Source organism: Varanus komodoensis, unplaced genomic scaffold (assembly GCF_004798865.1).
Source record: "Varanus komodoensis strain SLA01 unplaced genomic scaffold, ASM479886v1 scaffold7_3, whole genome shotgun sequence".
Lineage (NCBI taxonomy): Eukaryota > Metazoa > Chordata > Lepidosauria > Squamata > Varanidae > Varanus > Varanus komodoensis.
In genome coordinates this window covers 16146084-16173041 of record NW_025336480.1, presented here as the reverse complement: position 1 = coordinate 16173041, position 26958 = coordinate 16146084, and the positions used below count along the sequence as shown (strand labels likewise).

Sequence of the window (26958 nt, the reverse complement as noted above, 5' to 3'; positions counted from 1 at the left end):
TTCCAATACACACTTTGCTATGTGAAAATACACAGGCACTTTCACATAGCCAGTTTAGTTTTCTGTGTATGAGAGCATAGAAACATAGAACACATGATTGTAAGAACCATTGCTCTGGTGTTGTAGAATTAACACATACATTCACACATTTCTCTTTTATTACCTATGTACTGGTGAGATATAGGACTTGGGCCAAACTGGCAGTTTATGTTTAAGAAAAGGAAGTTTGTGATAGAAGAGCAAATGAGGTTTGGGTAGATAGAGTTAGAAGCAGGGTTGCTTATGAAGCACAAGGTTTGTTGCTTGAACATGTGCAATATACAGTGCCTACAAAACACAAGGTATTTAAATAGACTGTGGAAAGATGTGGAAGATTACAGAGGAAGATATTCATCTACCACTTTGTTTTGTGAATGGATCTGAAAATAAAGTCCTTCTGCTAAAGAGATATTTTAAGAGAACACTGCTAGGCAGTGCTCTTTTGTAAGCTAGATTCACAGACAACAAGTTTCAGGCCTAAAACCAAACTGAAGCTGCTGCCACTCCAGCACTTCCCCAGGGATTTGTACAGGAATGAATGCTATGTATTTGCTGCCTCCTCCAGTAGAATTATCATTTATTAATTGGTATTGCAGGTTCTAAAGCAGGTATTCCTCTCAAAGATGTTGAGCTAAGACAGCATCAGCCACTGATTCCAGTTCCAGTGCTGGCTCCAGGTTTCTGGGGGTTCTTTTGAGACATTCAATGTCCCCTTCAGTGTGGCTGCCTTTTTACCCGCTTGTCACCAGCTGCTGTTGCTCCTTCTCCTCTTTTCCATGATGACTGCCACTTGCTTGACAGGCAGAGAGCCATTGAGCACATGGGCTGGAGCAGCTACCCTGTCTGCTCACCAGCATGATTTTCTGGGCCAGATCAAGAGGCAGGTGAACAAGCTATGAGTCAGCTATGATGAGAAGAGGCACAAGTCCATGTGGCTCTTGGTCAGTTAGTGAGTCTGGGCCAACAGAAGATGCCAAACCCTGCCTACCCTTGGTGGAGGGGGAGCTGTGGGACCAGCTGGATAGACTGCGAGGGTGGGGAGGGTTCTGAGGAAACCTGCCTGCTCCATAGAAGTTTTCTATGCGTTTGCAGTGGTTTGCCCAAAGAAGAATCTTGTGTGAGCTTGTGAATGATCTCAAGTGGCAACTGCGCTGTATTTGTGAAGACTGCTTGTTCTCCCTGACGCTATTTCGTTTGGCCTTCTCTGGCTGTGTGAACACACAAAGCTCACATATATGACGTCCTGTTTTTCCCCCACATCCCAGCTCCATGGACGCCAAAAGCTCGTCTGGCTCTTTTTTCACTAAAAAGGGAGCCCCATTCAAATCGCAGTCAACACTCTTCATTCCCAAAACAATACGTAGGGGAGAAATAGCCGGAAGTAAGTTATCTCGCCCGCCCGGAAGCTCGGCGTATTAAGGCTTGAGTGGCGCTAGCAGGCCGGGGCTGCGGTAATCCAACGAGCTGCGGAGGCGCACTGAGAATTCGAAGAATGGCCGACCGGCGGGGCCGTTCTGCGCCAGCCAGGCCGCCAGGGGGCGCAGGAGGAAGACGCCGCCGAGGCCGATGCTCGGCTCCGGCCGCGACGTACGCAGCCCCGTGACCCACCTGTGACGCCCGGCCTGCCCCGGCCCGGCTCGGCTACGGGAGGGAGAGCCGGCCCCGGTGGCGGCGGAGGCGGCCAGCGGGGTCATCATGTGGCTGGGCCCCGAGGAGGTGTTGCTGGCTAACGCGCTCTGGGTCACCGAGCGAGCCAACCCCTTCTTTCTCCTGCAGCGGCGGCGGGGCCACGGCAAGGGGGGCGGCCTGACTGGTGAGTGAGGTCGGTCGCCAGCTGGGCAAGGAGGGAGTGGCCGCCGCCAGCTGCCCTCTGCCTGCCTCGGAGAGACCGAGGCAGGTGCGGGTGGAATGGTCGGGCCTGGGCTCGGGGCTGGACTGCTTCCGTAGCCCTTGCACCCTGTCAGCAGTCATGAGCGGGCTCGCTCCTAAGGGGTGCCGAGTGGGTGGAACCATTAACACTAGCCGGGTCCTTTTACACCCCAGCCAGGGTCCCCCGAGGCTTGGGTGCGTAGGGGCACGAGCTCCAGTGGCCAGCCAGTAACGGGGTCTTTGGATTTGGGTTTGTTTGCCCCTCAACCCCCTCCCCCAGGGCCTAAAGAGGACGATGCCTCTGAACGAGGACCGTGTTAATCCCCAGGTGTTTAGATTGGCTGAATAGGTTAAGGTTGCCTCGCTTCGTGGCTTTAGAGTTTCCTTCCTAGCAGAGAACGTGGGGAAGATCCCAAAGGCAACTGAGTGTGATGCTCGCTAGCTAGCTAGCTGCATTAGGCCACTGGGACATGGTGAGAGCTCTCTCCTGCAGGGTGATGTCAGTGGACCACTTTGGGTAATGCATGGATCTGGACACGTAGGTCTGAATAAGATCCCAGCTCTGCTCTGTGTGTGCGTGTGTGCTTGTGTATAAAGATGTGGCTGGTCTGCAGGTGTATATAATATTGGGTGGGGGTTCGTGGAGGTACATTGTGGATTTACACTTCAGCATTCTGTATTCCAAGGGAACATAAGAAATATTATCAGCTCTTCCCTTAATTATTTTCACTTAATAAATAATAGAACATGTGTGGTGATTGTTTGACAACTTTAAGAAAACAAATGGGATAATATACATTTTTGAAGGTTTTCTGTATAAATTAGAGTGTTATTTTTTCCTGGGAATATGCATAAATTACATGACTTTAACTATTCAGACAAAATGCAAGGTTCATGGCAAAGAGTTAAAAAAGCCCTAAAGTTTAAAAGTTAAAAGTTTAAGAACTAAATTCTGGTAGCAATGTAATAAATCATGGCAGGAGCAGTCCTCTGGTCCTAGGCAGCATCTGAGGAGCCATAGGATTCCCTTATCCAATGCTGGGGACAGCACTCTGGCCCCAGAATGGGGAATTGGAGCTCCAACACCCTTCCCCCTTGTAGTTCATACACAAAGAGCTGTGCTGGCTGCTCTCCAAGTTCAGGGACTCAACCTCTGAGAAGGGGGCATTTTAGTGGGCAGGAAAAGACTGGGGAAGTCAGGATATTAGTTATCCTGAGACCTCTCCAGCTTCCTGAGGCCTTTTCTTCCTCTAGTGTGCCCTGACTAGACATGCACAACAGCTCATCTAGCAAAAATTCAGGGCTGGAGGAAGTGGAGGTGGAAGTCTCCTCTGCCTGGGATGGTCTTGCACCTCCAAATTCAGGGACCATAGTCACTGAGAGTGCAACTTATAGGACTACTTCCTAACACAACTTAGGTCACTTTTAAGAAAAGCAAATGCTGATTTTGTTTCAGAAGCAAACAGCAGTTATTCAGATAGGAACATGCTTGCATATCTGGGTCTGGACCTACAGATTGGTGAAACCCTAAAGCAGATCTGATCAGTGCATTGCTGCACTCCATTTAGCATATGTTGTATTATAGATAGGTTTGGACATGGTGCAAAGGTGGTGCCTGTGGTGACACAGGTGGCGTGTTTATGTGTTTTTGTCTTCTGCTCCATTGTCCATGTGTTGTTATTTCCTTCTTCAGAAGTATAGCCATAGAGGACAGTGCAGACATAGACTTAGTTTCATTCATCCCTAACTGTAAATATTGTGTGGTTGTGTGTCATAGACCTGGTAATTCCAGTAGCATACAAATCTGCAGGTTAGACGCAAAGCCTAAAGCAATTCACAGCAGAACATGGCATTATTTAGTGGTGCTGTGTGGAATGGTAATACTAGATAACTGCTATCTAGTGACTGGTGTCACCAGTGACAAACTGCACAGGCCCCCCCTCCCCACCCCCACCACCAAATTTGAATGCTTTAATTAACATATTTAGAGTTGGAATGCTTCCTTCTAGTCGCATTTACCCAATGCAGACATATTTTCCATTCTCCTAAACACATTTCAGAGATCAGAGCACTTTCCAGGCTTGTGTGCTTCCTTCTTTTTCCTTTGCAAAGGTTTCCCCTTTTTTCATTGTTAACCCTTGTATGGTACCATAATGCTTGCAATGATTCTAATTATGATTGTGGTTCCCTTTAAACTAACATCTGAAACCAGTTTTTAACATTGGCTTGCAAACGCAAAGATAGCCATTGCAGATCTAACACTGCACCATGCTTATTCCTGAAAAAGGAAGGTGCAATTAATACAAGACATGAGATGAAGGGAAGAAGTGTGCGAGATGGCCATGGCTGGTTTTAACCATCATAGCCATGGTTTTAAGTGTGGGCAGTTCTTTTTTGAAAATCCTCAAAATGTAGGCTAAATTACCATGTATTATTCTGTGATGGTCCATATGCTCTGCAAATATTAAGTGATTAATTCTTTAAGCCCACTTCATTTGAACAGCTCAGGGTGAGGAACACTATTTATGCATATACAAAGCATTACCTGTTTGTGCATTGACCCTGCTTATTTCACTAGTAAATGATGCTTGCATTCTGTAAGTATGTCCCTGGCTGCTACTGAAAATGCCCCCTCCCCTTAATCTAAGCCTGAAAAGACATTGGAACTCCCACAGGCAGCTGACTTCTCCATGTGCTTGCTCTGTGCTGAAAAGCTGGTGGCCTTTATTATAAAATAAATGCATAATATTTTGACATGTTTTCTACTAAACGGTATGCCTTGTGCGGTACATTTTATCTTTCTGGTTGGTTTAAAATGGGTGTCCAACCCACGGCCTGCATGCAGCCTAGAATGGCTGTGGATGTTGCTCAACACAAAATTATAACTTACTTAAAACATTATGAGGGTTTTTTTGAGATTTTTTTGAAACACGATTGCTCAGTTCTCAAGCATGAATTTTGTGGATGACAATGTCATGTCACAATGTCACGTAAAATAAATGTATGTATGCTCACTATTTGTATGCATGTGTGGCTTCAGTTTTATGGTGGTGTGTGGCTTACAGTTTGTTGTCTTCCAAGCGCAGAGAGTCGAATTGACACCAGCAGACATTACATGTGCTTGTGGTGACTTGGAAAGTGAAATGCAGCTATTATCAATATTTCAACCTACCATTGTAAACAATTTTATCAATTTTGACACATTGGCTAAACAGAGGCCTGTGAACAGCAAAAAACATGCAGTCTTGCTTTTCGATTTGATACAAGAATTTGAAAACAGATTTCAAGATTTCCAGGAAAATAATCACTATTTTGGTATATTTGCAACTCCATTTTCAGTTGACATAAATATGTTACCTGCCAATTTTCAAATGGAATGCATAGAGCTGCAATCTGAAATTCAACTTAAAGAAAAATTTGATCATGGACTTAGGACCTATAAAAGTCTTTCCAGAGACAAATACCCCCACTTCACAATTATACCTTATTCATGTCTTTGCTTTTTGGCAGCATCTACATTTGTGAGCAACTATTTTCAAGAATGTAGCACACTAAGAGTAAAATTAGAACCAAAATATCTGATGAGCACCTTGAGAACTCAATGAGAATTGCAACTACTTCCATTGAACCAGATATTGATGCATTAGTCTTTGAAATACAATGTCAAATATCTCACTAGTTTTATGTTGCCCTCTTTTATTTTACTTTTATAGTAAAAATATCAAAAAATCAGTGAAGTTTTATTACTTAGATATGTTCATTTTCTATATTAATGATTGCAAATTTGGGACCGGCTTGACAATTTTAAAAGACTCTCTGAACAGGGTGCCACATAATTATGATGATTATATGAGGACCTTTTTTATCTGCAGTGGTGGATATCAGAAAAATTATGCACAGACCTTATTTTCCCTCATCAGCTTTTGTTAGTGTTTGTGTATTTAATGTGTGGCCCAAAATATTTTTTCTTCTTCCAGTGTGACCCAGAGAAGCCAAAAGGTTGGATACCCCTGGTTTAAAAAATACTGTTCTGGGAGGCATCTAAAGGGGGGAAACTTCTAGAGGACATGTTAGTCTGTTGCAGCAAAACCAAAGAGCAAGTTCCATCTATCTGCCTCAGGTGGCAGATGCTGCAGGGCATGAGGCAGTGGCAAGATATCGGGGGAAAGAACAGCATATGCAACCTGCCCTCTGTCCCCTGAGCCAACTAGCTGTCACCAGGTGCCATTGAGAATGTTGTCCTCCAGCGCTGAACTAAGATTCAGCTGCCAGTCCAGTCAGCTTCTGTGTATGCCATAGGAGAGCTGCCATCTCGTCCTTTGCCCTATTATTATTGTTATTATTACATTGCATTTCTGTGCTGCCCATAACCAAAGGTCTGTGGACACTTCATAACATTTTAAGTCACCCACCCAGACCAACCAAGCCCGACCTTGCTTAGCTTCCAAGATTAGGCTGCATCAGGCACTTCAGGCTAAATGGAAGAAGGAATAAATAGGCTTCAGCTAACATTGACAGAGAATCTCATGACCTCTTTAAAGCCCAATATATGTATTGTGGCATAAATGTTTGTGGACTAGGTTCAGTTTTAGCAGATGAATGAGGTTTATCTTTAGTTGACAAATATTATATTCACAAGAGTATAGCAGAAAAAAAAATACATGGCAAAGAAAAGTAATAAAGTCCAAATGTTTTCTTGTTAGAATTTTCTGCTCATGAGTGTGTGTGTCTTTGATTATTGTTTGTGCCACATTTTTAGGTGGCTTGAACATCTTTATAATAAACATATCAATGCATAATCCTCCCTATTGCAAATAAATAGTAACAAACTTTTGTAAAACAATAACTATAAAATATCACTAGATAAATATGTAGATCGCACATACTCATTAAAAATACAGATTTTATAAATGTGAAAAATAAACATTTGCTTATCTATTTTCATGTTCTAACAACTGTTTACCAAATAGGATTTTTATGGATGGTGTTCAGATTATGGATTTAACAAAACTTAAAGAGTTCCAGATTTTATTAATGAATCCACATGAACAGTGCCCCTAACAGTGCTACTTTAGTAGCTTCCTTTAATATTTCATTTGCAACTTATATGCTGTTAATGTAACACTGCCCTGTCACCATCAGATTCTTTTTGGACTTTTTCCATCAGAAAATGTACATTAGTCACTAAGTACATAGGAGTATGCTTTGAAAATTTGACATAGTAGATAATATTATGACTTAAGACATTCTGTAGGTACTTGCTCAAGTACACTGGCTGACAGTTGCACTATTGCATAAAAACTATGTCTAGTGTTGTATAAACTTGAGCAAATATTAATTGTGTAGTTATATTTTTATACACACCGTCTTTTAATAGCACAGGAATACCAGAAAGGAAACAGTGTCTGGGTCAGTATGCAGTCTGTCTTCTAATTGATGATTGAAAATAATAACCAAATGATAATAAAGAACGAATATTGGTACCCAGAACATAGTTTTCTATGCTGCTTATGTATGACCAGAAAATGTTCGGTTGCCTATTTGAATAATATCAAGTAAGAGGTTTGTTTTTTGTTTTTCAAAGCTTGGTTGGCTGACTTATATTTGCTAGAAGAAAACTGCTTCACTTGCTGTGTAGTGTAGGCGGAAATGAAACACTTTCTTTTGCTAAGTCTGCCAAACCCACACACACATCATCCTCTGTGAGTGTGGGTTTGATAGCCTCCCACAGGATACAAAGAAGATGAGTTTAAGCAGTGAGATCACTCATGGAGCTTTCAAACAGTGGAGACTTGGTACTTAAATTCCCTGTGGATGTACCTTGTTTTTCTTATCATGACTTACCAGGGGTTATTTTGAAAACTACAACATGGGCCAAAAGTAGGTATGCAGTACTGATTGGGTCATGGAGGACCTCGCACAAAAGACAAAGTTAATCTCACAAGAATTTATTGACGTTAGTGCTATCCAGAATTTGTGTCACAGTGTCGGGGACAGAATGTTGATGGAAGACATTCTGAGCTCCTTAGAGACTAAGTGTGATCTAGTCAGTACTCTGTGCCTGCTTCTGACCCACACTGCACTTCAGATGTTTGACTCTAGCCCCACACCATCAGTGACCCTTGTATTCTAGCGTATTAATATATTTCTGTTCTTGTTCAGGTGTTGTGTCTTAAACTAATTAAAAGTAGCTTGTTTAAGCTGCTGTATACACTGATATGATTTGTTGAATTGTCTGCCTGGTCATAACTTGTGTGCTGTACAAATCCAGGTGGCAGAGCTTGCTTGAGGGGGGAATCTGTGGGTTGTTGTCTGGATCACATGATCATTGAAAGCTATTCAAGTCACGGAGGCTTGTTGTAGCCGTGGCACGTGCTAGACACAATTTGTGTGATCATCTGCCTCGCTGCGCCTTGTTGTATTGTCTGAACTCAGGCAGCATGCTTGTACCCAAGGAAAGCAACCTTCAGACAATTGATTCTTATCCACTCTGCTTCAAGTGTTGCTCGGGCAATATGAGGGGCTGTCAGAGGCTGTCGAAATAGGAATCGCAAAAGCAGACTGTCAAGCCAGCTTTCATGATCCCCCAGAAAAAGGGTGCACGTCCATAGCAGGGTTGCTTGAGGTATGTCTAACGATGGTGAGTACTGGGATGAGTTTGGCAAGAGCAGCAAAGGATTTGCCAAGCCGTTTGCTGTCAGATTCCCCGTAGCCATGAAAAGAGCAGTTGCCTGGGTTCCGTTGACCAATTATGGGTACAGCAACCCCTAGAACATGCATTATCAGGTTGTCAATTCACCTGTGAGAATTGGTCCAGGTTCATACAACATGGTAACTCATTATAGGTAACAACTAACAATAGGTTGTTGTATCACTCAAGCCCAATCTCTGAGATCTGACAGGATCTGGCTTGCTTTATGGATTAAATAAATGAAAATGAGGATTAGTTCCGCCCAGAATGTAATGCCAAAAAAAAATTTGATACTAGGAAAATGTGCCTTCAAGGAGCCATAAATTTAAATTCTGCGCTGGATTGCAGGATCACTAGAGTCTACCTTGGCTTATTTAAACCACTATAGGTTGCAGCATCTGCCAGGGGTTATTCTGAAAATCCAGCAGATCATTATGTGCAAATTATAGCTTGTGCTTGAGCTTCAAATCTGGAATGGAAATTGTATTTTGAGCTTTTCAAACAAAGATTTGTTCCCAATTTTTGTCTGAAAAGCAAGTAAAGACCATAGGGCAATCAAGGTTTCCAAGGAAAGAGGAAGGAAATTACCCTTTAAGAGTGGGAGGAAGGAAGGGAGAAGTGAGGAAGAAACATGTGAGCTGAAGGCTTGAGCACACTGCACCTAACCATGGCAACTCACTCTTAAACAACTAGGAATTGATTTCATGAGCATTTTTAATGCTTAGTGTATTGTAACCCTTTAAAATGACAGATGCTGAGTGAACAACAGGGAGTGGAATAAGCACCTCATAGTCAGCATATTGTACAGCTTCCTGCAAATATAGCTTTTGCCAAAACACAGGAGAGGTGGGTAAACCTTTCCCCTCCAGGGTGCTGTGACTCCCTGAAAGTATACCTACTTACAGAGTAATTGGGAAGCTTAAAAAAATCCAAAACCCAGATGAGAGGCCCATGAATCAGTCTGCTTACATGTGTTAAACTGCACCTCTTCCACCCCACAGTGCTACTGTCTGTCTGTATATATGTTATTAAAATGGTAGCTGGAGTGGCTGTAAAGTGACAGACCAAAAAGCTTCAGTTTTTCCACTCTAGAAGCCATATATAACAGCTTTCAGAGGAAGTCACGTATTGCCTGCCCCTTGTATATATTAGAATGTGTGTGTAAGGATGCACATTTCTAGTTATTAAAATTTGTATTTCAGAAAAGCTCACAGCAAATAATGAAATAAAGGGTGTCTCTGAGCATATGCAAAATACTGTTCTTTCATTATTAAACAGTTGCAGTCTATACCTCTCTTAATAGTAATGGAATGTATCCTATTAAAGCCTCAGCATTCCCTTTTTATAGAGAAACCCCTGTTGCAAGAAAACTATGGCTAGTTCATGTACATGCTGTTCCTTCCAGGAACAATCCACCTTCATTTTTCCAGCCTCCAATAATGCTTCATTAAACAGATGCTACCGCATATTTATTATTCAAGCTCTCATTGTCTTTTTCTCCTCATAACCTATATTGTGCCAAAATTTCACCATAATTCAGCTATGGAGTCTGTTTTTAATATTAAGGCTACATTTATAGTGAAAGGATCTCTGAGCATGTACAAAGTGCCTTTTTCCTCACCACTGAGGCTGGAGCCTATGCCAAGAAAAAACAAAATGCACACCCCACAAATGACAAAACATACATAGCATTGAGCTGAAAGGGTATCCAAGTCAGTGAGGCAGAGTGGTGAGGCAGATTAATTAAATCTGAGTGAACATACAGAGGTCCAAGCTGCAAACAAATAATATGAGCTTTAGTCCTATATAGTCCTGGCAGCAAGACATGTTGAATGTAATATGACTTACTTTGGAGTAGACATACAGGATTGTATAAGTGAGCAGACGTTATTACCTCCCCCCATTAACTCTTGCCTTTAGTAAAGATTGTCCTTCCATGGCTGGGTAATGGCAGCTGATGGACAAATTAGCTCAAGATTCCTTCCTCTGCAACCATGGCAACCACTTTTCTAGAAGGGCTGGATGAGAGTAAAATAGATTCTCCTCATAGTAAAATGAGGAGGAGTAAAATAGGTTCTCATGCCTACTCCTATAAAATCTAATACGATTCACAACTTCTCTCATCCAGCACCTCCCTTCTTGAAACTCCACAAGACTTGCTCTGGATGGGGAAGAAGCAAACAGATTAGGTTCAGGGGAAGGGGAAGAGAATGTTGACTAGAATTGTAGTAGGAAAGAGAAAATTCCCCATGCCAAGCAGCATTTGTTCTGAAGCATTGAACTTCAGAAGAATTGGCATGGATAACATGATTAACTTTATGGAGTGAGGTAGCAGAGGGCTTTTTGGGGGCCGCTGCTACTTTTAAATGACAAAGCTTATTCAGAAGCTCTATCCAAAAGGAGCCTCACTTAGGGTAGAATGCATGCTTTGGCAAGCTGCAGGTCAGCCCTGGACATCTCCGCATAGCAGGTCTCAGGATACCTGAAGGAATGCCTCCTTCATTAGAGGCCTTCACACCCCTTAAGATCTGCAGGAGAAGCCCTGCTCTGGGAACCCAGAGAGGTATGCCTGGCGCTGAGCGTATACTCTTTTCAGCACCAGGTCAAAACCTTTTTATTTAAGTGGCATTTTAAAAGTTAACCATTTTAATCATTCTCCAGTTGCTTTTGCTATGCTAAAGCCTTTGATTGTGTGGATCAGAACAAATTGTGGCAAGTTCTTAAAGAGATGGGAGTACCAGACCATCTTATTTGCCTTTTGAGAAACCTATATGCGGGTCAAGAAACAACAGTGAGAACTGGACACAGAACCACTGATTGGTTCAAAATTGAGAAAGGAGTCAGGCAGGGCAACAGTATACAGAAAGTGAAGAGGAACTAAAGAGCCTCTTGATGCGGGTGAAGGAGGAGAGCACAAAAGTTGGCTTGAAATTCAACATTAAGAAAACTAATATCATGGCATCCGGTCCTCTCACTTCCTGGCAAATAGATGGGGAAGAAATGGAGGTAGTGACAGATTTTATTTTCCTGGGCTCCAAGATCACCGCAGACGGGGACTGCAGGCAAGAAATTAAAAGACGCTCCTGGGGAGGAAAGCTATGACAAATCTAGACAGCATACTAAAAAGCAAAGACATCACCCTGCCAACAAAAGTGGGTATAGTTAAGGCTATGGTTTTCCCATTTGCAATGTCTGGCTGTGAAAGTTGGACCATAAGGAAGGCTGAGCGCTGAATAATTGAGGCCTTTGAATTGTGGTGCTGGAGGAGACTCCCGTGAGTCCCTTGGACTGCAAGGCGATCAAACCGATCAGTCCTAGAGGAGATCAACTCTGACTGCTCTTTAGAAGGCCAGATACTAAAGATGAAACTCAAATACTTTGGCCACCTAATGAGAAGGAAGGACTCCCTGGAGAAGAGCCTAATACTGGGAATATTAGATGGCAAAAGAAGAAGGGGACGGCAGAGAATGAGGTGACTATATGGAGTCACTGAAGCAGTCAGTGTGAGCTTAAGTGGACTCTGGGGGATGGTGGAGGTCAGGAAGGCCTGGAGGAATGTTGTCCATGGGGTCGCGATGGGTCAGACACGACTTCGCGACTAACAACAACAATAACAATTTTGATTTAATTTGATTTACTTGATGTTTATTTATTGTTTCATACTGTATCACTGTTTTAATTCTGCGGATGATGTTCTTAGTTGTTTTAAATTGTTTTAAATTCCTGTAAGCCATCCTGAGATATTTATATAAAGGACAGCACACAAAAGCATTTAATAAATAAATAAAATGGCGCAAGTAGAACTCCTGCCTGAAACCCTGCAGAGCTTCACCGCTGGTCCCTGCCAGCAGTACTGGGTTGCCGAGGGACCAGTGGGTGGGTTCCATATAAGGCAGCTCTCCCACCCCCATCCCTGGGGCAGTGCAAAGAGGCACTGGGCACACAGCCTGCCCAGCACTTCCTGGAAATTGATGTCATGACCCCCTAACTCCTCTCTGGGTATAATCTCCTGCATGTAGCCATGTGGGAAAAGTTAACCTTGAAGATGGGAAAGGCTAATTAAATCCTTTGCTGTGCTGAACCCACTGAGTTTCTGTAAAACCCAAGTGTTTCATTCTGGGGTAGTAAAATCAGATGCTACATGAAACACCAGTGCTCCACAGGGAACTCTTCCTGCCTTGTCCCCTTCATCTCCAGACTTCTGTGGCAAGCGAGTGCCCAGCAGTGAGCCTGTAAGCATAGAAAGTTAGAGAGGGCAAAAGCAATGCACTGAGTATGAAAGGAAAGGTGGCAGTGTTTTCTATAATTTAAAAGGCACTTGCTTTCATATGACATCCTCTGTTGGTCTGCCGAGGGAATGAGTCCTAATGTCTCCTAGCCATCGCAAAGCTGCTGAGCTCAAAGGCAAGAGCAATACGATAGTGGAACCAACTATCCCCGGAGATTGTGGGCTCTCCCACACTAGAAGCATTCCAGATGCAGTTGGACAGTTATCTGGGAGGGAGGGCATTAACTTGGAGTCCTGCACTGAGCAGGGGTGGGACCCTGTGTCCTTCTGTCCCCTTCCGATTCTACTATGATTTTGTGCTGCAGAAACGGGCTTATATTAAGGCAGATGATTGTCAGCTTAAAAGACAATCCAAGACACATGCCCATGTGTGCTTTCTGTAATAATGCCTATAGTAGGGTTTAAGGAGGGAAGACCATGAGCCGGATGGGATGGCTCTATAGGCTGTCTAGCCCCTGAGCTAGAGGTTGTGCTCTGCCTTCCCCATTTGAGGCACTGTAGCCTATTTGTTTGTTCATTAGATTTCCTTATAAGAATTCAAGGAGGCTTACATCATTCTCCTGCTGCTCTCGGTCTTATCCCTATAACAACAACCCTGTGAGGTAGACCGGGCTGAGTCTGGGACTATCTGTTCTTAACAGTGTTTGCAGTTGTTTGCAAGGATACTGTATTCACAGGTACTTTAAACCTCATTAGCAGTGAATGTAGCTTGTTCATTTCATTGCTTCCATTTGACTAATGGTTATCTTTAAGACTGATCATTCCCAGAACATTCTCTTTTCTATCTCAAGAGGAAACAGGATTTTGTATTTCCTAAAAGATACTTAATTACAAGTGTGTGAAAATTAAGTTTGTAAAATTACTAGTAATTATCTTAATTTTGGAATTGTGAACAGTCTCTGAGGCCAGTTGTATTTCGTATACCTGACTGTGGTGGGTGTGCTTACATTTTTCAAGACTTGAAATACTGTCCTTTAAATTTCATATGGTGATATAGATGTTCTTTTACATCATCCCAAAATTTCTCTCTCACACACACATTTACCATGTTTTACTCTGCATCTTTGTCATGTTAGGACTGCTTGTAGGAACCCTGGATGTTGTTTTGGACTCCAGTGCTAGAGTTGCACCTTACAGGATTTTGCACCAGACACAGGATTCTCAGATCTATTGGGCAGTGGCATGTGGTGAGTACTACTATATATCAAAGCAAGAGGGTGCTTCAAAAAGAAAGAAATTCCTTTTTCCTGGAGCACATTTCCCTCCAAATTATGTTTTTTAATCTGTTTAGGGATACGATAGAGGTGCTTTCTGAAAAACTAATTCTGATAATAAACTGGCTATGCATGTGGACTGTGGCTGCATAGCATCCATGTCTAGTTTATTGACAGTATTCTTGGCACTTTAATCCAGGATTCTATGATTGGGTGGAAAGGTGGCAGGGGGACTGATTTTGGTAAGAGGCTTTTAAAAAGTTTAGAAGAGTGCCTTCATGGCAAAAATGTTTTCCCCTCTTTACATAGATCTTGGGATTATGATAAATCACCCTTTTGTGTGTTTTCGTGCGATGTCAGATAACAATCATGTTGGAATATGCTGAGAATCCATGATGTACAAGCTTTGTGATTGATCAAAGATTTGGACTTGAGTTTCCTAAATGAGGAAAATAGAAATAATAACCCATGCCTAAGAGAGGATGAGGAAGGGGTATGTGAACTCAAATCTGGGGAACATAATATGAAAGCAGCATTTTCTTTATGTTTTGCAATATGTGTGCCTTTCAGCTTTATAGCAGCATGATGATGCTCTCAATTTACAGATTAGCATCAGAGTCTAAGATTGAAAAGCATGTTCTATATCATCTAATAAAGTTACAGTTGAGCAGGGATTTGAACTTGTGTCTTATGGGAGCACACTGGCTCACAGAATCTGTGTGGATGTCTAGGAAAGTTTTTATTGTCAAGGGAACTGGGGTCAGAAGAGCATGTTTGATGCACAAGTTTTTCAAGTATAAGAAACAGCATTTGAAAAAGATATAAATAGACTGTAAAATAGATTTTTTAAAAAATTCTGAAATATATTAATGAAACTCAAACTATTATATTAGAATCTTCAGATTAATATTCGGCTTGTAGACAACAAAGAAAATGGTTCTAAAGTAAGGAACAGAAGAAAAGAACAATGCATGCTGATTGTTAGCAAATGGCCAGAGAGGCAGGGATGTGGTAGCAGAGGCAGAGAAGTGGAGAGGAAGCTGGACCAAAGTGTGGTAATTTTAAATACAAAGACTAGAAGGTTAAAGCTTGCCTTCAGGTGGCTAGTGATGTGTTTGCAGGAGAACTTCATTTAAGCAGTACAAGCAGTAGCAATTTATGTTTGCAGCACATGCAATAGCAGCCTTAATAAAAGTAGCACAACACCTCTCTGAGAACAAATTGTGCGAGAACAATTATTTCCTTGGATGTGTTTAATTATTTTGTTTTTACATGTTAAATTGCAAATATAGACTAGTGGTTGTTGATTATGATTGTTCTTAATCTCTTCATAGGGTCATCCCGGAAGGAAATCACAAAACATTGGGAATGGCTAGAGAATAATTTGCTCCAGACCCTTGCCATCTTTGACAATGAAGAAGATATCACTACCTTTGTCAAGGGAAAGATACATGTAAGAGGCCCCTGTCCTTCCTCCATCAGAATGATGAGGTAGCCCTGAGAGCTGCAGGCTCTGAATCTCCATGTAAAAATCAGTATGGGAAACATGCTCGCATTTACACTTTGAGGAAGGGCTAGAATGCCTGAAGAACCAGCTATTGGGGGTGTTGTACCTGGAGTAATAACATAGGCTAACTGGTTTAACATTCCACTGTAGAATTAAAAATCAGTGATTCCACCAGAGTTCAGCTTGAACAGACAAGAATTTCATTTGTCACCCTCTCCTTTTTCTTGTAGGGCATTATTGCGGAAGAGAATAAGAATCAGCAGCCTCAAGGGGAGGAAGATCCTGGCAAATTTAAAGAAGCAGAACTGAAGATGCGTAAACAATTTGGAATGCCTGAAGTAGAGAAACTAGTCAACTACTACTCCTGCAGCTACTGGAAAGGACGTGTCCCCAGGCAAGGCTGGCTGTATCTGACTGTTAATCACCTCTGTTTCTATTCCTTCCTTTTAGGCAAAGAAGGTAAGCTGTCATTCTGCTGAATGTTATTTTCTTACATAAGGATGGGGGACATGGGGACATGTGACCCTCCAGATGTTGGACTGCAACTCCTGTCATTACAAACCCTTGGTTAGGGTGGCTAGGCAGATGGAGAGCCACACATTTCCTAACACTTCACCATTTTAACTGGCCTGATATTTGTGTTTGTTTTAAAGTGGTTTCAGTTCTGTGGTTAAACTTGGATCCACAATGGACATCCTTAGTCACGTAACAGTTAGAGCCATTGTGGGGATTTCTCATACCAGAAAGGAATGGAAAGAGAATATGCAGACTTTGTCTTCATATTGCTTTTGCAAAGTGTGTAAAATATTTTGCAAGGTTTCACACCCAACCAATTTCCTCTTTTTCTAAGAACCTTGCCAAGTTAGACTATCATTAGAAACAGAAAAATAAGTTGGCTATAAAGGTATTGTTCACTCCTTTCTTTTAAATATCTGTTAATAATTGGTGATTTGCATGTTTCCCTAGTGACCTTAATAGTCCAGTGGGTAGATGTAACACAGCTGGAGAAGAATGCCACCCTCCTGTTTCCTGAATGCATCAAAGTGAGCACCAGGGACAGTGAGCTCTACTTTTCTATGTTCCTTAACATCAACGAGACCTTTAAATTAATGGAGCAGCTGGCTAACATTGCCATGCGGCAGCTATTTGACAATAAAGGGTTCACAGAGGAGATGCTGCTCCCCAAGCCCAGCAAGCCTCACAAGAATATCTCAGCTCTCAAAAGGTAAATGCATGTCTCTCTTTCTTCCAAGATTTGGAAGACACCAAGTGGAGCTTACCCTATATTGAGTAATATAGTGAAATGCAATGTCATAGGGTCATAGGCTACAATGTGATCAGCACGATTCCAGTGCTGAATGGCTTCTGTTTTAGGAACATCCATACATGTTTTCATGGTATCTGTAAACTCTCCCGCATCTTCCCCTCCCCGCTGCTTTTTTGTTCATACCTTTATTCCCACGTCATCCTTGAGCAGACATTTCCCTGTCACATCAAGGTCCCTATGCCAGCTGATCTGGGAAGCATTTTATCCCTGCAGTGCTGCTGCATTTTATCCCTGCAGTACCCTAGAACTTAAGAACTTGAATACCTGAGTGGTCCTTGAAAGAATTGTCTTAACTGTTCTGCGCCTTCATTAAAAGAATATTGCTCTATTAGGGATCTTTCCCAGACAGCATTCAAGTTTCACAATTTCTGCTTTTGGAGGAAGAAGAATTGCAGGTAAAACTGTGTTGGAATTGGAGAGTTTGTGTCATGATTGGGCAGTAGAAAGCATCCCATTAAATACCTGGTGTGTTTGCTGTCTTTTTCTTCAGAGATCTAGATGCTCGAGCCAAGAATGAGTGGTACCGTGCCACTTTTCGACTGCCTAAGGATGAACGTCTTGATGGGCATACAGACTGTACTTTATGGACCCCCTTCAATAAAATCCACATCCTGGGACAGATGTTTGTTTCCAACAACTATATCTGTTTTGCTAGCAAGGCAGAGGAAGCATGTCATCTCATCATACCACTCAGGGAGGTGAGAACTTTCTTCTTGATAATGAATTGTCTTAATGTCCAGGCAATTACTCACTAGTTTTAGTTTGAAGTGACTCTTCGAAAGTTATAAAATTGTTGTTTTGAGCCTCAGTAGATTAGCCCACTGATTAACTAAATAATTTTCCAAGCAAGTGAAAGTATGAACCAGTTTTGCATTCTGCGGTAAAGGATTACTTCTTAGGGCAGTGGGAATTGGGGTTGAATGATGTAGGGAGAAACAGAAATACTGTAGCAGTATTCTAAAGAAGCAGACTTGTAGACATGAGAGAGAATTGTGCACTCTGAACTTTTGTCAAAGCAGTTCCCAGAGTCATACATCCAAACCACTGTTTAGTTTAGCATGAGCAATTAGAGAGATCTCAACTAATTGAAAGAGAAAGCTTTCAAATGTTTGGGAAATATGGTCTTTAAAATAAAATAGACAGTTCTTCATTGCATTGCTTGTAGCATTTTATTTTTCCATTTTTCACATACATTCTGACATATTTTTCCCAGAAATAAAACAGGTAGATCTTGGTGGCACAGACACCAATGTGTACTGATTATGGACAGTTGTTAGAAAAATAACTGTCCATTGATAATCAGCTACAAGTTCTATCTTACTTCCTGAATATTGTGATTATACAAAAGTTTGATAGACTCAAATTATTTCTGTATGGTTGCTCTAGGTCACAATTGTGGAGAAGGCTGACAGTTCCAGTGTCCTGCCAAGCCCACTCTCCATCAGCACCAAAAGCAAAATGACCTTCCTTTTTGCCAACCTGAAAGACAGAGATTTCCTGGTACAGCGGATTTCTGACTTTCTTCAGAAAACTCCGTCGAAGCAATCATGTAGCAATGGCAGAGAGCGGAAGAAGAGTGTGGATGACCGTTTACATGAGGTACTAGAAATGCACACTAGAAGAGCCTATGGCAGATTTCAAATGCATTTGACCTATGGTCCTTTCCTCTATCCTCTGTTTCTAAAACTGGATGCTGACCCCAGGTGCTTCATTGGCTTACTGTGAGATGCATCAGAAAGTGAGTTCCTGTTTTGTTCTACTTCCCATAAAAGTTCTGGGAATATATCAACTCTCTGTGTCAGGTTTGACTTACTTTCTCAGCTTTTAAAAAAAATGAGATGGACAGCATGCGTTTTATCCTATGATGAGTTCTTAACAGGGAGAGAAAAGCTTTTCTAATTATACACCTGAACATGTAGTAGCATTGCTTTGAGAGAAAACTGATTGATTAAGCAGCAGTGGCTGCCTCAGATAGCAAAGAAGCTGGGAAGTGGTTGAGAGCTCTGATTAAGTTCTCTGACTAAGAGCAGCGAAGAGAGAGATCATAGCTCAGTGGCAGAAGATGTGTTTTGGTCGTTTTCAGCTGGCTGGTACCCAGTACAGTTTCACAAACTACTTTTTAGGGTGTACACACAAAAACATACCATGAATGCGATAAATGCATATCTGCAAACTTACGTGTGGAGCTGGGGTTGGCCATAGTCTCCTTAAGGACACACACCCATAGCAAATAGGTCACCAGAGTATATGAGGTGACCTTCATGTTGCGGAGCCCATGCAACTCTTAGATGCCCACTTCAGCAGAGTCAAAAGAAGATGCACTCTTAAAGCAAAGTTGAGTTGAAGTACACTAAACAGGCAGGGTGAAGAAGTCAATGCTTCTGTCACTGGCAATGTAGCCATAGAAGGAAGCCCACATAGACAGTGTTTGACCACTCCAGTTGCCTTTCAAGTTGTGATGGAAACCTGCTTTGCACCTTTGCTTTTAGGAAATTCCAGAGCTGTCTCCCAGCAGCCCACCGGCACTCAGTCCTGCCTCTCCTCCCAACAATCAGATGACCAGTTTTTGCACAGATGAGGTACCAACAACATCCCAAGGATTACTTAAATTATTTGGGCCCAACTCTGAAGAACGCATTGGACCAAAAGGGGTAGGAGACCAATTATTTTATCAGTTGATTAGGTTTGGGTCATGGGACAGTCTCCTGTGGGTTGTTACACTTGATGGTTTGTCTCACTGTGAGAACAAGGACTGATTCCTGCAGGGTGGCTTGTTTGAGATCATCAAGCCATGCTGACAAGCCATTGCTTGTTCTAGATATTGTTGCACCCACAATGGGTCGTGTCATCCAAGCCCAAGTGACTAACCCCAGCTTGAGTACCGGGAATCAGCTTCTGAGCTACTTGGCAAGAGCTGCAGAAACCCATGTTGCTCTTTCCAAGCTTACCCAGGCATCTTCCACGGCTAGCTACCCCCCAAATGGCACTTAAGGGCAGATGGTGCCAGTTTGCAGCCCTCCGTGCTGCACTTGCAAGCCAGTTTGGGGTTGCTGCAGCTTTTTTCTCCTTTATATTTTTCGCCAGAGATTGCAAAAGCTAGCTCGACAGCCAGCTTTCACACCCCTGCCTTAACAGCCACCGATAGCCTCTTTCGAGGGCCTGAATGGCACCTTAGAAGGACTGCTACTGCACTTTTTGGGCGCTCTATGTGCCCCCTCATTGTTTTAAGCTACAGTTGCAAAAACGGGGACCCTTTGGCGAACCCTGCTGGGCACTTTCCCACTGCAGTGTCATTTGCCGCAAGGGAGGAGCGGGACTGTAGTGCTCTCTGAAGCAGCCACTGTCGTGCCACTGGGCGGCAGCTCCAGGGAGCCCTCTCGGCTCTGCAGGAGCCACTGGCGGGGTGCTCCATGCAGCAGCGCTTCTAGACGGGGAATGCAGGCTGCCTTCTTGCCCTCTGCCACCTGAGGCGGAGGATTTAGTTCACCCCCTGAAGGCCTGGCTCTGCATGTGGAGAAGCTCGCAAGGGCTTTTCCACTTAAGCCCAGTGGCTTGAATGAGGTCTTGAGGCCAGCAGCAACCCTGCGTTCCTTCTGTTCTGTTATTGTTCAGTGCTTTTAGCGTTTTTAATTTCTACTCTCTTTATAATCTAGATCTAATTATGCTTTAAACTTTTGTGTATTTCTAAGAATGTTTTAATTGTATAAGTTTTTAATGTTGTGAGCCGTTGTGAGTCCTGACAGTGGGAACTGGTAGGAGGAGAAGAGGAGGTGGAGGTGGAGGAGGATGTGTGCACTTAAGCTGAGGTGCGTTGCATTCCCTTGTGCTGTTAAAGTCAGTCTGTTTAAAAGTAACTGTGCTATTTGGATGGAGTGGTTAATAAGTCAATTAAAATGTATTTTTGTATGAACCCTGAAGGTAGCAAAAACACCAGCTTTTAAATAGAAGCATAGTAATAATGTGCTTTCTGAATGTATGCAGTGTAGAATAGGATCCAGTTCATTTGGCTGAGTGTATATTAAATCAGTCTATATAGCATAACAGAGACTATCCAAATGCCTTGCACACCAATTTCTGTTAATACCTGTTAGTTTATTTTATTTATTTAAAAGATCTATTTACTGCTCTGTATTTAACAATGTATCTAAGTGACTTACAAGAAAATTGAAACATTGAAATATGTACTGACATGAACCAAAGTGCACTTAAAAGTCATTTGCTCCTTTTATTACAAATTTCACACATTTTTTGTAATATCTTTGCAGGTGACTTACTATGAGAGATCACTGTTTATAGATTATCTATAGAGTAAAGCATGCATAGGAGTGGGGGGGGGGACCCTGACTTTGAATCAACTGAAGATTCTAACAATGAGATCCTACTAACACTTCCCTCTGTAGGCAAAGGAGACGATGAAAGAGGAGTCCTGGAATATTCATTTTTTCGAATATGGGAGGGGAATGTGTATGTACCGCACAGCCAAGACCCGTGAACTGGTGCTAAAAGGGATCCCAGAAAATCTTCGTGGGGAGCTGTGGCTCTTATTTTCAGGTGAATTGTCATGCTTAACAGGTTCTCCATTTAAAAGAAATAGAAACGTTTGATCAGCTTTAGGTTATTTCTGTCATTAAGATGGAAAGTCTCCCTAAATAGGAAGCAATCACAAGAGGCATCCATATTTTCTCCCACAGTAGCATTTCTTGGTCCTTAACCAGTTGCAGCTCATGTTGAGAACCTTTTCCCTGCAAATATGTGGGGGTGTGTGTGTGTTTTAAAAAAGAAATTGCACATATGGCATGCAGAATAAATGGCACAACTTAATAAATCATTTATGAATATGTCATGCTTATTAGGAAAGTATGCCACACATTAAGCCCTAGGTTTAAAACTGCTGAAAGAGGTAGAAATTGGTAGAAGCAGGTAAACCTCCAGCCTTAAGCACATCCTGAATGTCATGAACAAGCGAACTAGTTTTTATGTCTCGCTGCAGGAGCCTGGAATGAGATGGTCACCCACCCTGGGTACTACGCAGACATGGTGGAACAGTCCATGGGAAAGTATAGCCTTGCCACAGAGGAAATTGAAAGAGATCTGCACCGTTCCATGCCTGAGCACCCAGCCTTTCAGAATGAGCTGGGGATCGCTGCACTTCGACGGGTACTCACAGCGTATGCTTTTCGGAATCCCACAATTGGTTACTGCCAGGTAAGGGAGAAGCCATGGCCGATTACTGCGGAATGTGATGGCACTGTTCCTTCCAGTTCAGCCAACCTGTGTTTTAGTGGGAACATGTTGTCTGGATGGAAAGCCCTCCTTGGCTCTGACACCATTCTGGGTTGAACATAGCCAGGAAATCAAGAGGCCACACTTGACTGGATGATCAACCTGTCGGAACATTTCTGTTATTTGGGAGCTTTGGGGGAAAGGAGCAAGAAGGGAAAGAGGGCGGTGAGGGGTTCAAGGTGCATAAGAAATGCTCTGTTTGCCCACCACTTGTGAAATGTTGTGGGCAGTTACCTAGTGGCTAATAAAAGCACAGCACTAGCTTCATAAAATCAAGGATGTGGTTCTGAGCTATAACATCTTTTCTTCAAGGTATCTCATTTATAATTCATGTCTGAGGCTCTAACAGACTAAAGCACCATAACTGATTGCCTTCCTAAAATATGCTTCGCACCTTGTATGAATTACTCTCTTTGTGTGTCTGTGTACGCCGACCTGTTGCCAGGCCATGAATATTGTGACATCAGTACTGCTTCTGTATTGCAATGAGGAAGAAGCTTTCTGGCTCCTTGTGGCCCTGTGTGAGAGGATGCTGCCAGATTACTATAACACCAGAGTGGTTGGTAAGTCTTCTAGTTAAGTTTGAAAGCTAGGATAAGTTGGTGCAAAGCAGTCTGAAGCACCGAAAGAGGGAGATTTACTTGAGAAAAGTTGGATAATTCAACTAACTTGTCCTTAGAAACTGGTGGGACACATCTGCTTCATAAAATCTACATAATTTGTATATGAATTTTCTTAAGATATTAAATCTAAGAAAGGAATCAAATGAACTAGTCCCAACTTCTAGCTTCTAAAACAAGCTGTCCCTGGACTGAAGCATCTCTAATTGATACCTGCCTAGTCTTTGCTTGCAAATTTCAAGAACAGAAGTATTAGCCAGCTTATTTGCATGATGAATTTCCTGTTTGTTTAGTATGATGTATTTTTATTTTGGTGGGGCAGCACGGGAATGCATAACTTGTTGATGCCTTCATTTAACTTTATATGAGGGGTGCCGAACCTCAGGTCTGGGGTTAAATTCACAGGGAGGGATTTCCATTCTGGCCCTCCTGGCTTTATAATTTGGCCCCACCCTCTTCCCCTCAACCACCAATTGTTTAGTGGTTTCTCAGCTTTTATGCAGTTTCTTCATCTTTCTAAAAATGGAAATGTTTCTCCTAAGGCTGCATTACTGTCAGTAAGAGATTTAAATTGAATTTGGCTGCTATTTTTGATATTTGGGCCACATTTCTTTTGCCTTCAGTTCTACCCACCACTGGAATGCAACCTCAAGACCATCCATGGCTGAGTGAATTAGAAAAAGAAATCTGACAATAGTTCTAAGCTTTGCAGTTTGCTTATCCCTTCCGAAAACTTTTTTATTTTAAGAATAGTTGATGGATTCATGCTCTTCACTCAGTGATTGCTACTTCAAGTGGCAATTTTCCATGCTTAAAATAATTTAGTTTAAATAGCTTAAATATTGCAAACAGAGCTTTCTGTTCATCTCTTCTTCATGCACAGAATGTTTTTAGTGCATGCAATTTGCAATATTCAGTTGCAAATCAAATGCAGAATAGTTATGTGTGGGCTCATTTTAAGTGACACTTATTTTGCACCAGCTTTGCCTCAGTCCCTAATCTATGATATAATTTTACTTATTACTTTTCATCACACAATGCAGATAACACCACCCTTTTTCTTCCTGTCTCTCTCGCCCATTCAGGAGCATTGGTAGACCAAGGTATCTTCGAGGAGCTAACGCGGGATTGCCTTCCCCAGCTGTCTGAGAAGATGCAGGATCTGGGAGTCATTTCCAGTATCTCTCTTTCTTGGTTCCTCACACTGTTCCTCAGTGTGATGCCTTTTGAAAGTGCTGTGGTGATTGTTGACTGTTTCTTCTATGAAGGCATCAAGGTCATCTTGCAGGTGTCTCTGGCAATTCTGGATGCCAACATGGAGAAGCTGCTAAACTGCTCCGATGAAGGCGAGGCAATGACTGTCTTGGGCAGGTAGGCTTGATTTTCTGTTTCATACTTAACTGAACGGTAATATTTCTTGCAAATATTAGGATCATTAATACTTTCCTATCCCTGATTAGTGACTGAAGCCATTTTCCCATTGATACAAGTTCCTCAGTAGATAGGAAATGTTTTCATTGCAAGCATGATATAAATCAGCCCACTCAAAGCCAGCCATTGTGCTTCAGTGGGTTGTGGAAGCTGTAAAATAAGGTAGTAAAGACCAGAAAGCTCTCTCATGAGTGCAAGACCCATTTGGTCAAAGTACCTTATTCATGGCATTCTGAATTGCCATTGCCCAGCTTTACTTTCTGCTGAATAGATATGCAGACTGAAAATCTGGTTTTCATGGGAGAGGTTAGTGAATTCTCTTCAGCCATGTGGGCTAATGGGGTAAGCGGGGAACACGTGCAGTGCTGAATTTAATCATCATTAACCAAGGTCTTCCAAGAATGTTGTCTTTAACTACCACTGGAGTTCTGCCATAATCAGCTACCATCCAACCTGTCTAGTGTCAGAGTAGACCCCATTAGCAATTAGCCATCCTATAAAGCAAAAAAATGGATTCGCTTCATTAGACTGCCTTCCATGATTTGCCTCTCTATTTAAATCAGTGAGATCATCCACCCCCACCTTGCAGAAGGAGAAGGTAGAAACAACGAGTTCCTTTCCATTGTCCTACTGTGACGCACAGCTTCTGAGACCCCCTGCTTGTAGAGCAGATGCTATCTGTAGCTGGCAGAAGGAGAGGGACAAACTGCGAGGCCTGATTTGGTCTTATTTCCTCATTTGTCATTTTGTACTAGATTGGTTTGTTGACTTGAGTTTTTCTACTGAAAAAGAAAGGCAGAATATATAGCAAATGCAAAGTGTTTTCTTTTCAGGGTGGGAGACTCATACCTTCAACAGAACATATATAGCATATTACATTGGTTTCCTTTAGCATATATACATCTAATTTTCTGAAAACCCCAACAAATGAAAAGATTGGTTTAAAAACCCTTTATAAACTTGATTATACTAACATGAAACTACCAACACTGGAATTATTGGTAACAATATTTTATATTGTTAACTTATTTTATATTGTTAATTTATATTATTTTAATTGATTTATGTTGTGAGCCGCCCCGAGGCTTCGGCGAATGGGGCGGCATAGAAATTTTCTAAATAAATAAATAAATAAAATTATGCAGGCCAGATAAACACATGTTAGCTGTTCGAGATAATTTGACCATCTTTACCTTAATTTTCCAACTATATATTGATCCAAGTTTCTGTTTTGACTTGATTTTCCTATAGGTACCTGGACAATGTAATTAACCAACAGAGTGTTTTTCCACGTATTCCGCATCTTCATGCCTTGTTGACAAGTGGAGATGATCCACCAGTGGAAATCGATATCTTTGACCTTATAAGAACCGCCTATGAGGTCTATAGCTAACTTCCCTAACCCTTTTTCTTCCTATGATGTTTTTGTTATTATTTAAGCACTACTCTTGTTTTCCTTATAAAAACAAAGCACTTGCTCTAATATTAGCATGGTGCATGCAGAAGTTCAGGATATGGGCTATTCAGCAAGTTTTATGAAATACAGGATAGATTCAGCCTTGTGATTTTGCTGTTGTCACTGCATTCTCCTCCTGTCTCCTTTCAAACTTCCCTATTAATTCTTATTCTTGAATTCCTAAAATGGGCATGCTATAAGAACAGAGTCTTTCTGTGTCCCAAGTTTAGTACTTAGAAGATGGCTCTTTGCTGCTGCCTGATTTATCCTCCCCTACCAACCCCCATTGTGCCTATGACTTCCAGCATAGCTACACACTGCAGTTACCACCATCACTTTCAGTGGAGTTCAGTTTTGTTCACTCCACAGTGAAATCATTGGTTAGACAATCCTGCACCATCTTCAGTGTTTCATCAAATGCATGGTATTATGCCATGGTGTTACTTAAGGACTTGGTGTGCTCTTCCAACTACAGAAATTTGGCCACCTGAAAGCAGATGACATTGAGCAGATGCGATTCAAGCAGAGACTGAAGGTGATCCATTCTTTGGAAGACACCGCTAAGAGAAGTGTGGTATGTGGCACCCCAGTGTTTTTAAAAAGACAGATTTTTTAACTTATTTTTTTTCAAGTACTTCGAATTTGTTTTTCTAAAGAGTTATCTGAGTCTTTGAGCATAATATGAACTATACAATCTAAAAAAGCAAAGGGGCGACCTTGTGCATATTTAGAGTGAAAAAATCCCTACAATTCCCATACTGGCTGGGAAATGGATATGATTTTTCTGTATAAACACACTATAGGATTATGTCCTAAATGGTGTATGCAAGTAGCTATCATGTTACTGAAGGAACTTTTGCTCAAATTTCTTCTACAGAAAAATCTGGGTAGTGGTGATTCAGGGACTATGAGTGTTGCTTTTGCTCACACTCAGTTCAGACATTCGCTGGGTCTGAGCAATGGCCATATATTTCTCTGTTGATATAACAGCCTAGGGTGGGAAAGTTGAATTGTTTATTCTCAGAAAACCGTAGCGAGCTTTGTTGCAAAACCCTGCTAGTGAGGAGGGCTAGCAGGGCAAAAGGAGATGCTGACCTTTCTCATCCTCAAAGCTGCTGTGCCTGGAATCTCAGGGGAAGAGTAGCATTCGCATCTTCTTGCAGATGCTATTTTCTGTTGTTTGTGCCAGTGTGGTGTTCATTCTCTCCAGATAGCATCAGATATCTCCAGCGA

General features: G+C 42.0%; 1 protein-coding gene across 4 annotated transcripts in view; it reads left to right on the top strand.

The window, feature by feature from the left end:
* The first annotated feature begins 1668 nt into the window (after positions 1-1668).
* Positions 1669-26958, top strand: part of TBC1D9B (TBC1 domain family member 9B) — a 41756-nt gene continuing 16466 nt past the window's right edge. For 2 of the 4 annotated variants that reach the window (XM_044454197.1, XM_044454196.1), the window contains exons 1-15: positions 1669-1852; positions 13964-14074; positions 15436-15554; positions 15839-16067; positions 16575-16833; positions 17268-17330; positions 17426-17633; positions 18322-18534; positions 19425-19586; positions 21336-21486; positions 21926-22140; positions 22664-22781; positions 23924-24209; positions 25521-25650; positions 26201-26299. In XM_044454197.1, the coding sequence (XP_044310132.1) occupies positions 1735-1852; positions 13964-14074; positions 15436-15554; positions 15839-16067; positions 16575-16833; positions 17268-17330; positions 17426-17633; positions 18322-18534; positions 19425-19586; positions 21336-21486; positions 21926-22140; positions 22664-22781; positions 23924-24209; positions 25521-25650; positions 26201-26299 (2481 nt within the window). In that variant the 5' untranslated portion in view covers positions 1669-1734. The remainder of the gene's footprint in view (positions 1853-13963; positions 14075-15435; positions 15555-15838; positions 16068-16574; positions 16834-17267; positions 17331-17425; positions 17634-18321; positions 18535-19424; positions 19587-21335; positions 21487-21925; positions 22141-22663; positions 22782-23923; positions 24210-25520; positions 25651-26200; positions 26300-26958) is intronic. The other 2 variants (XM_044454199.1, XM_044454198.1) reach the window with 1 other exon arrangement.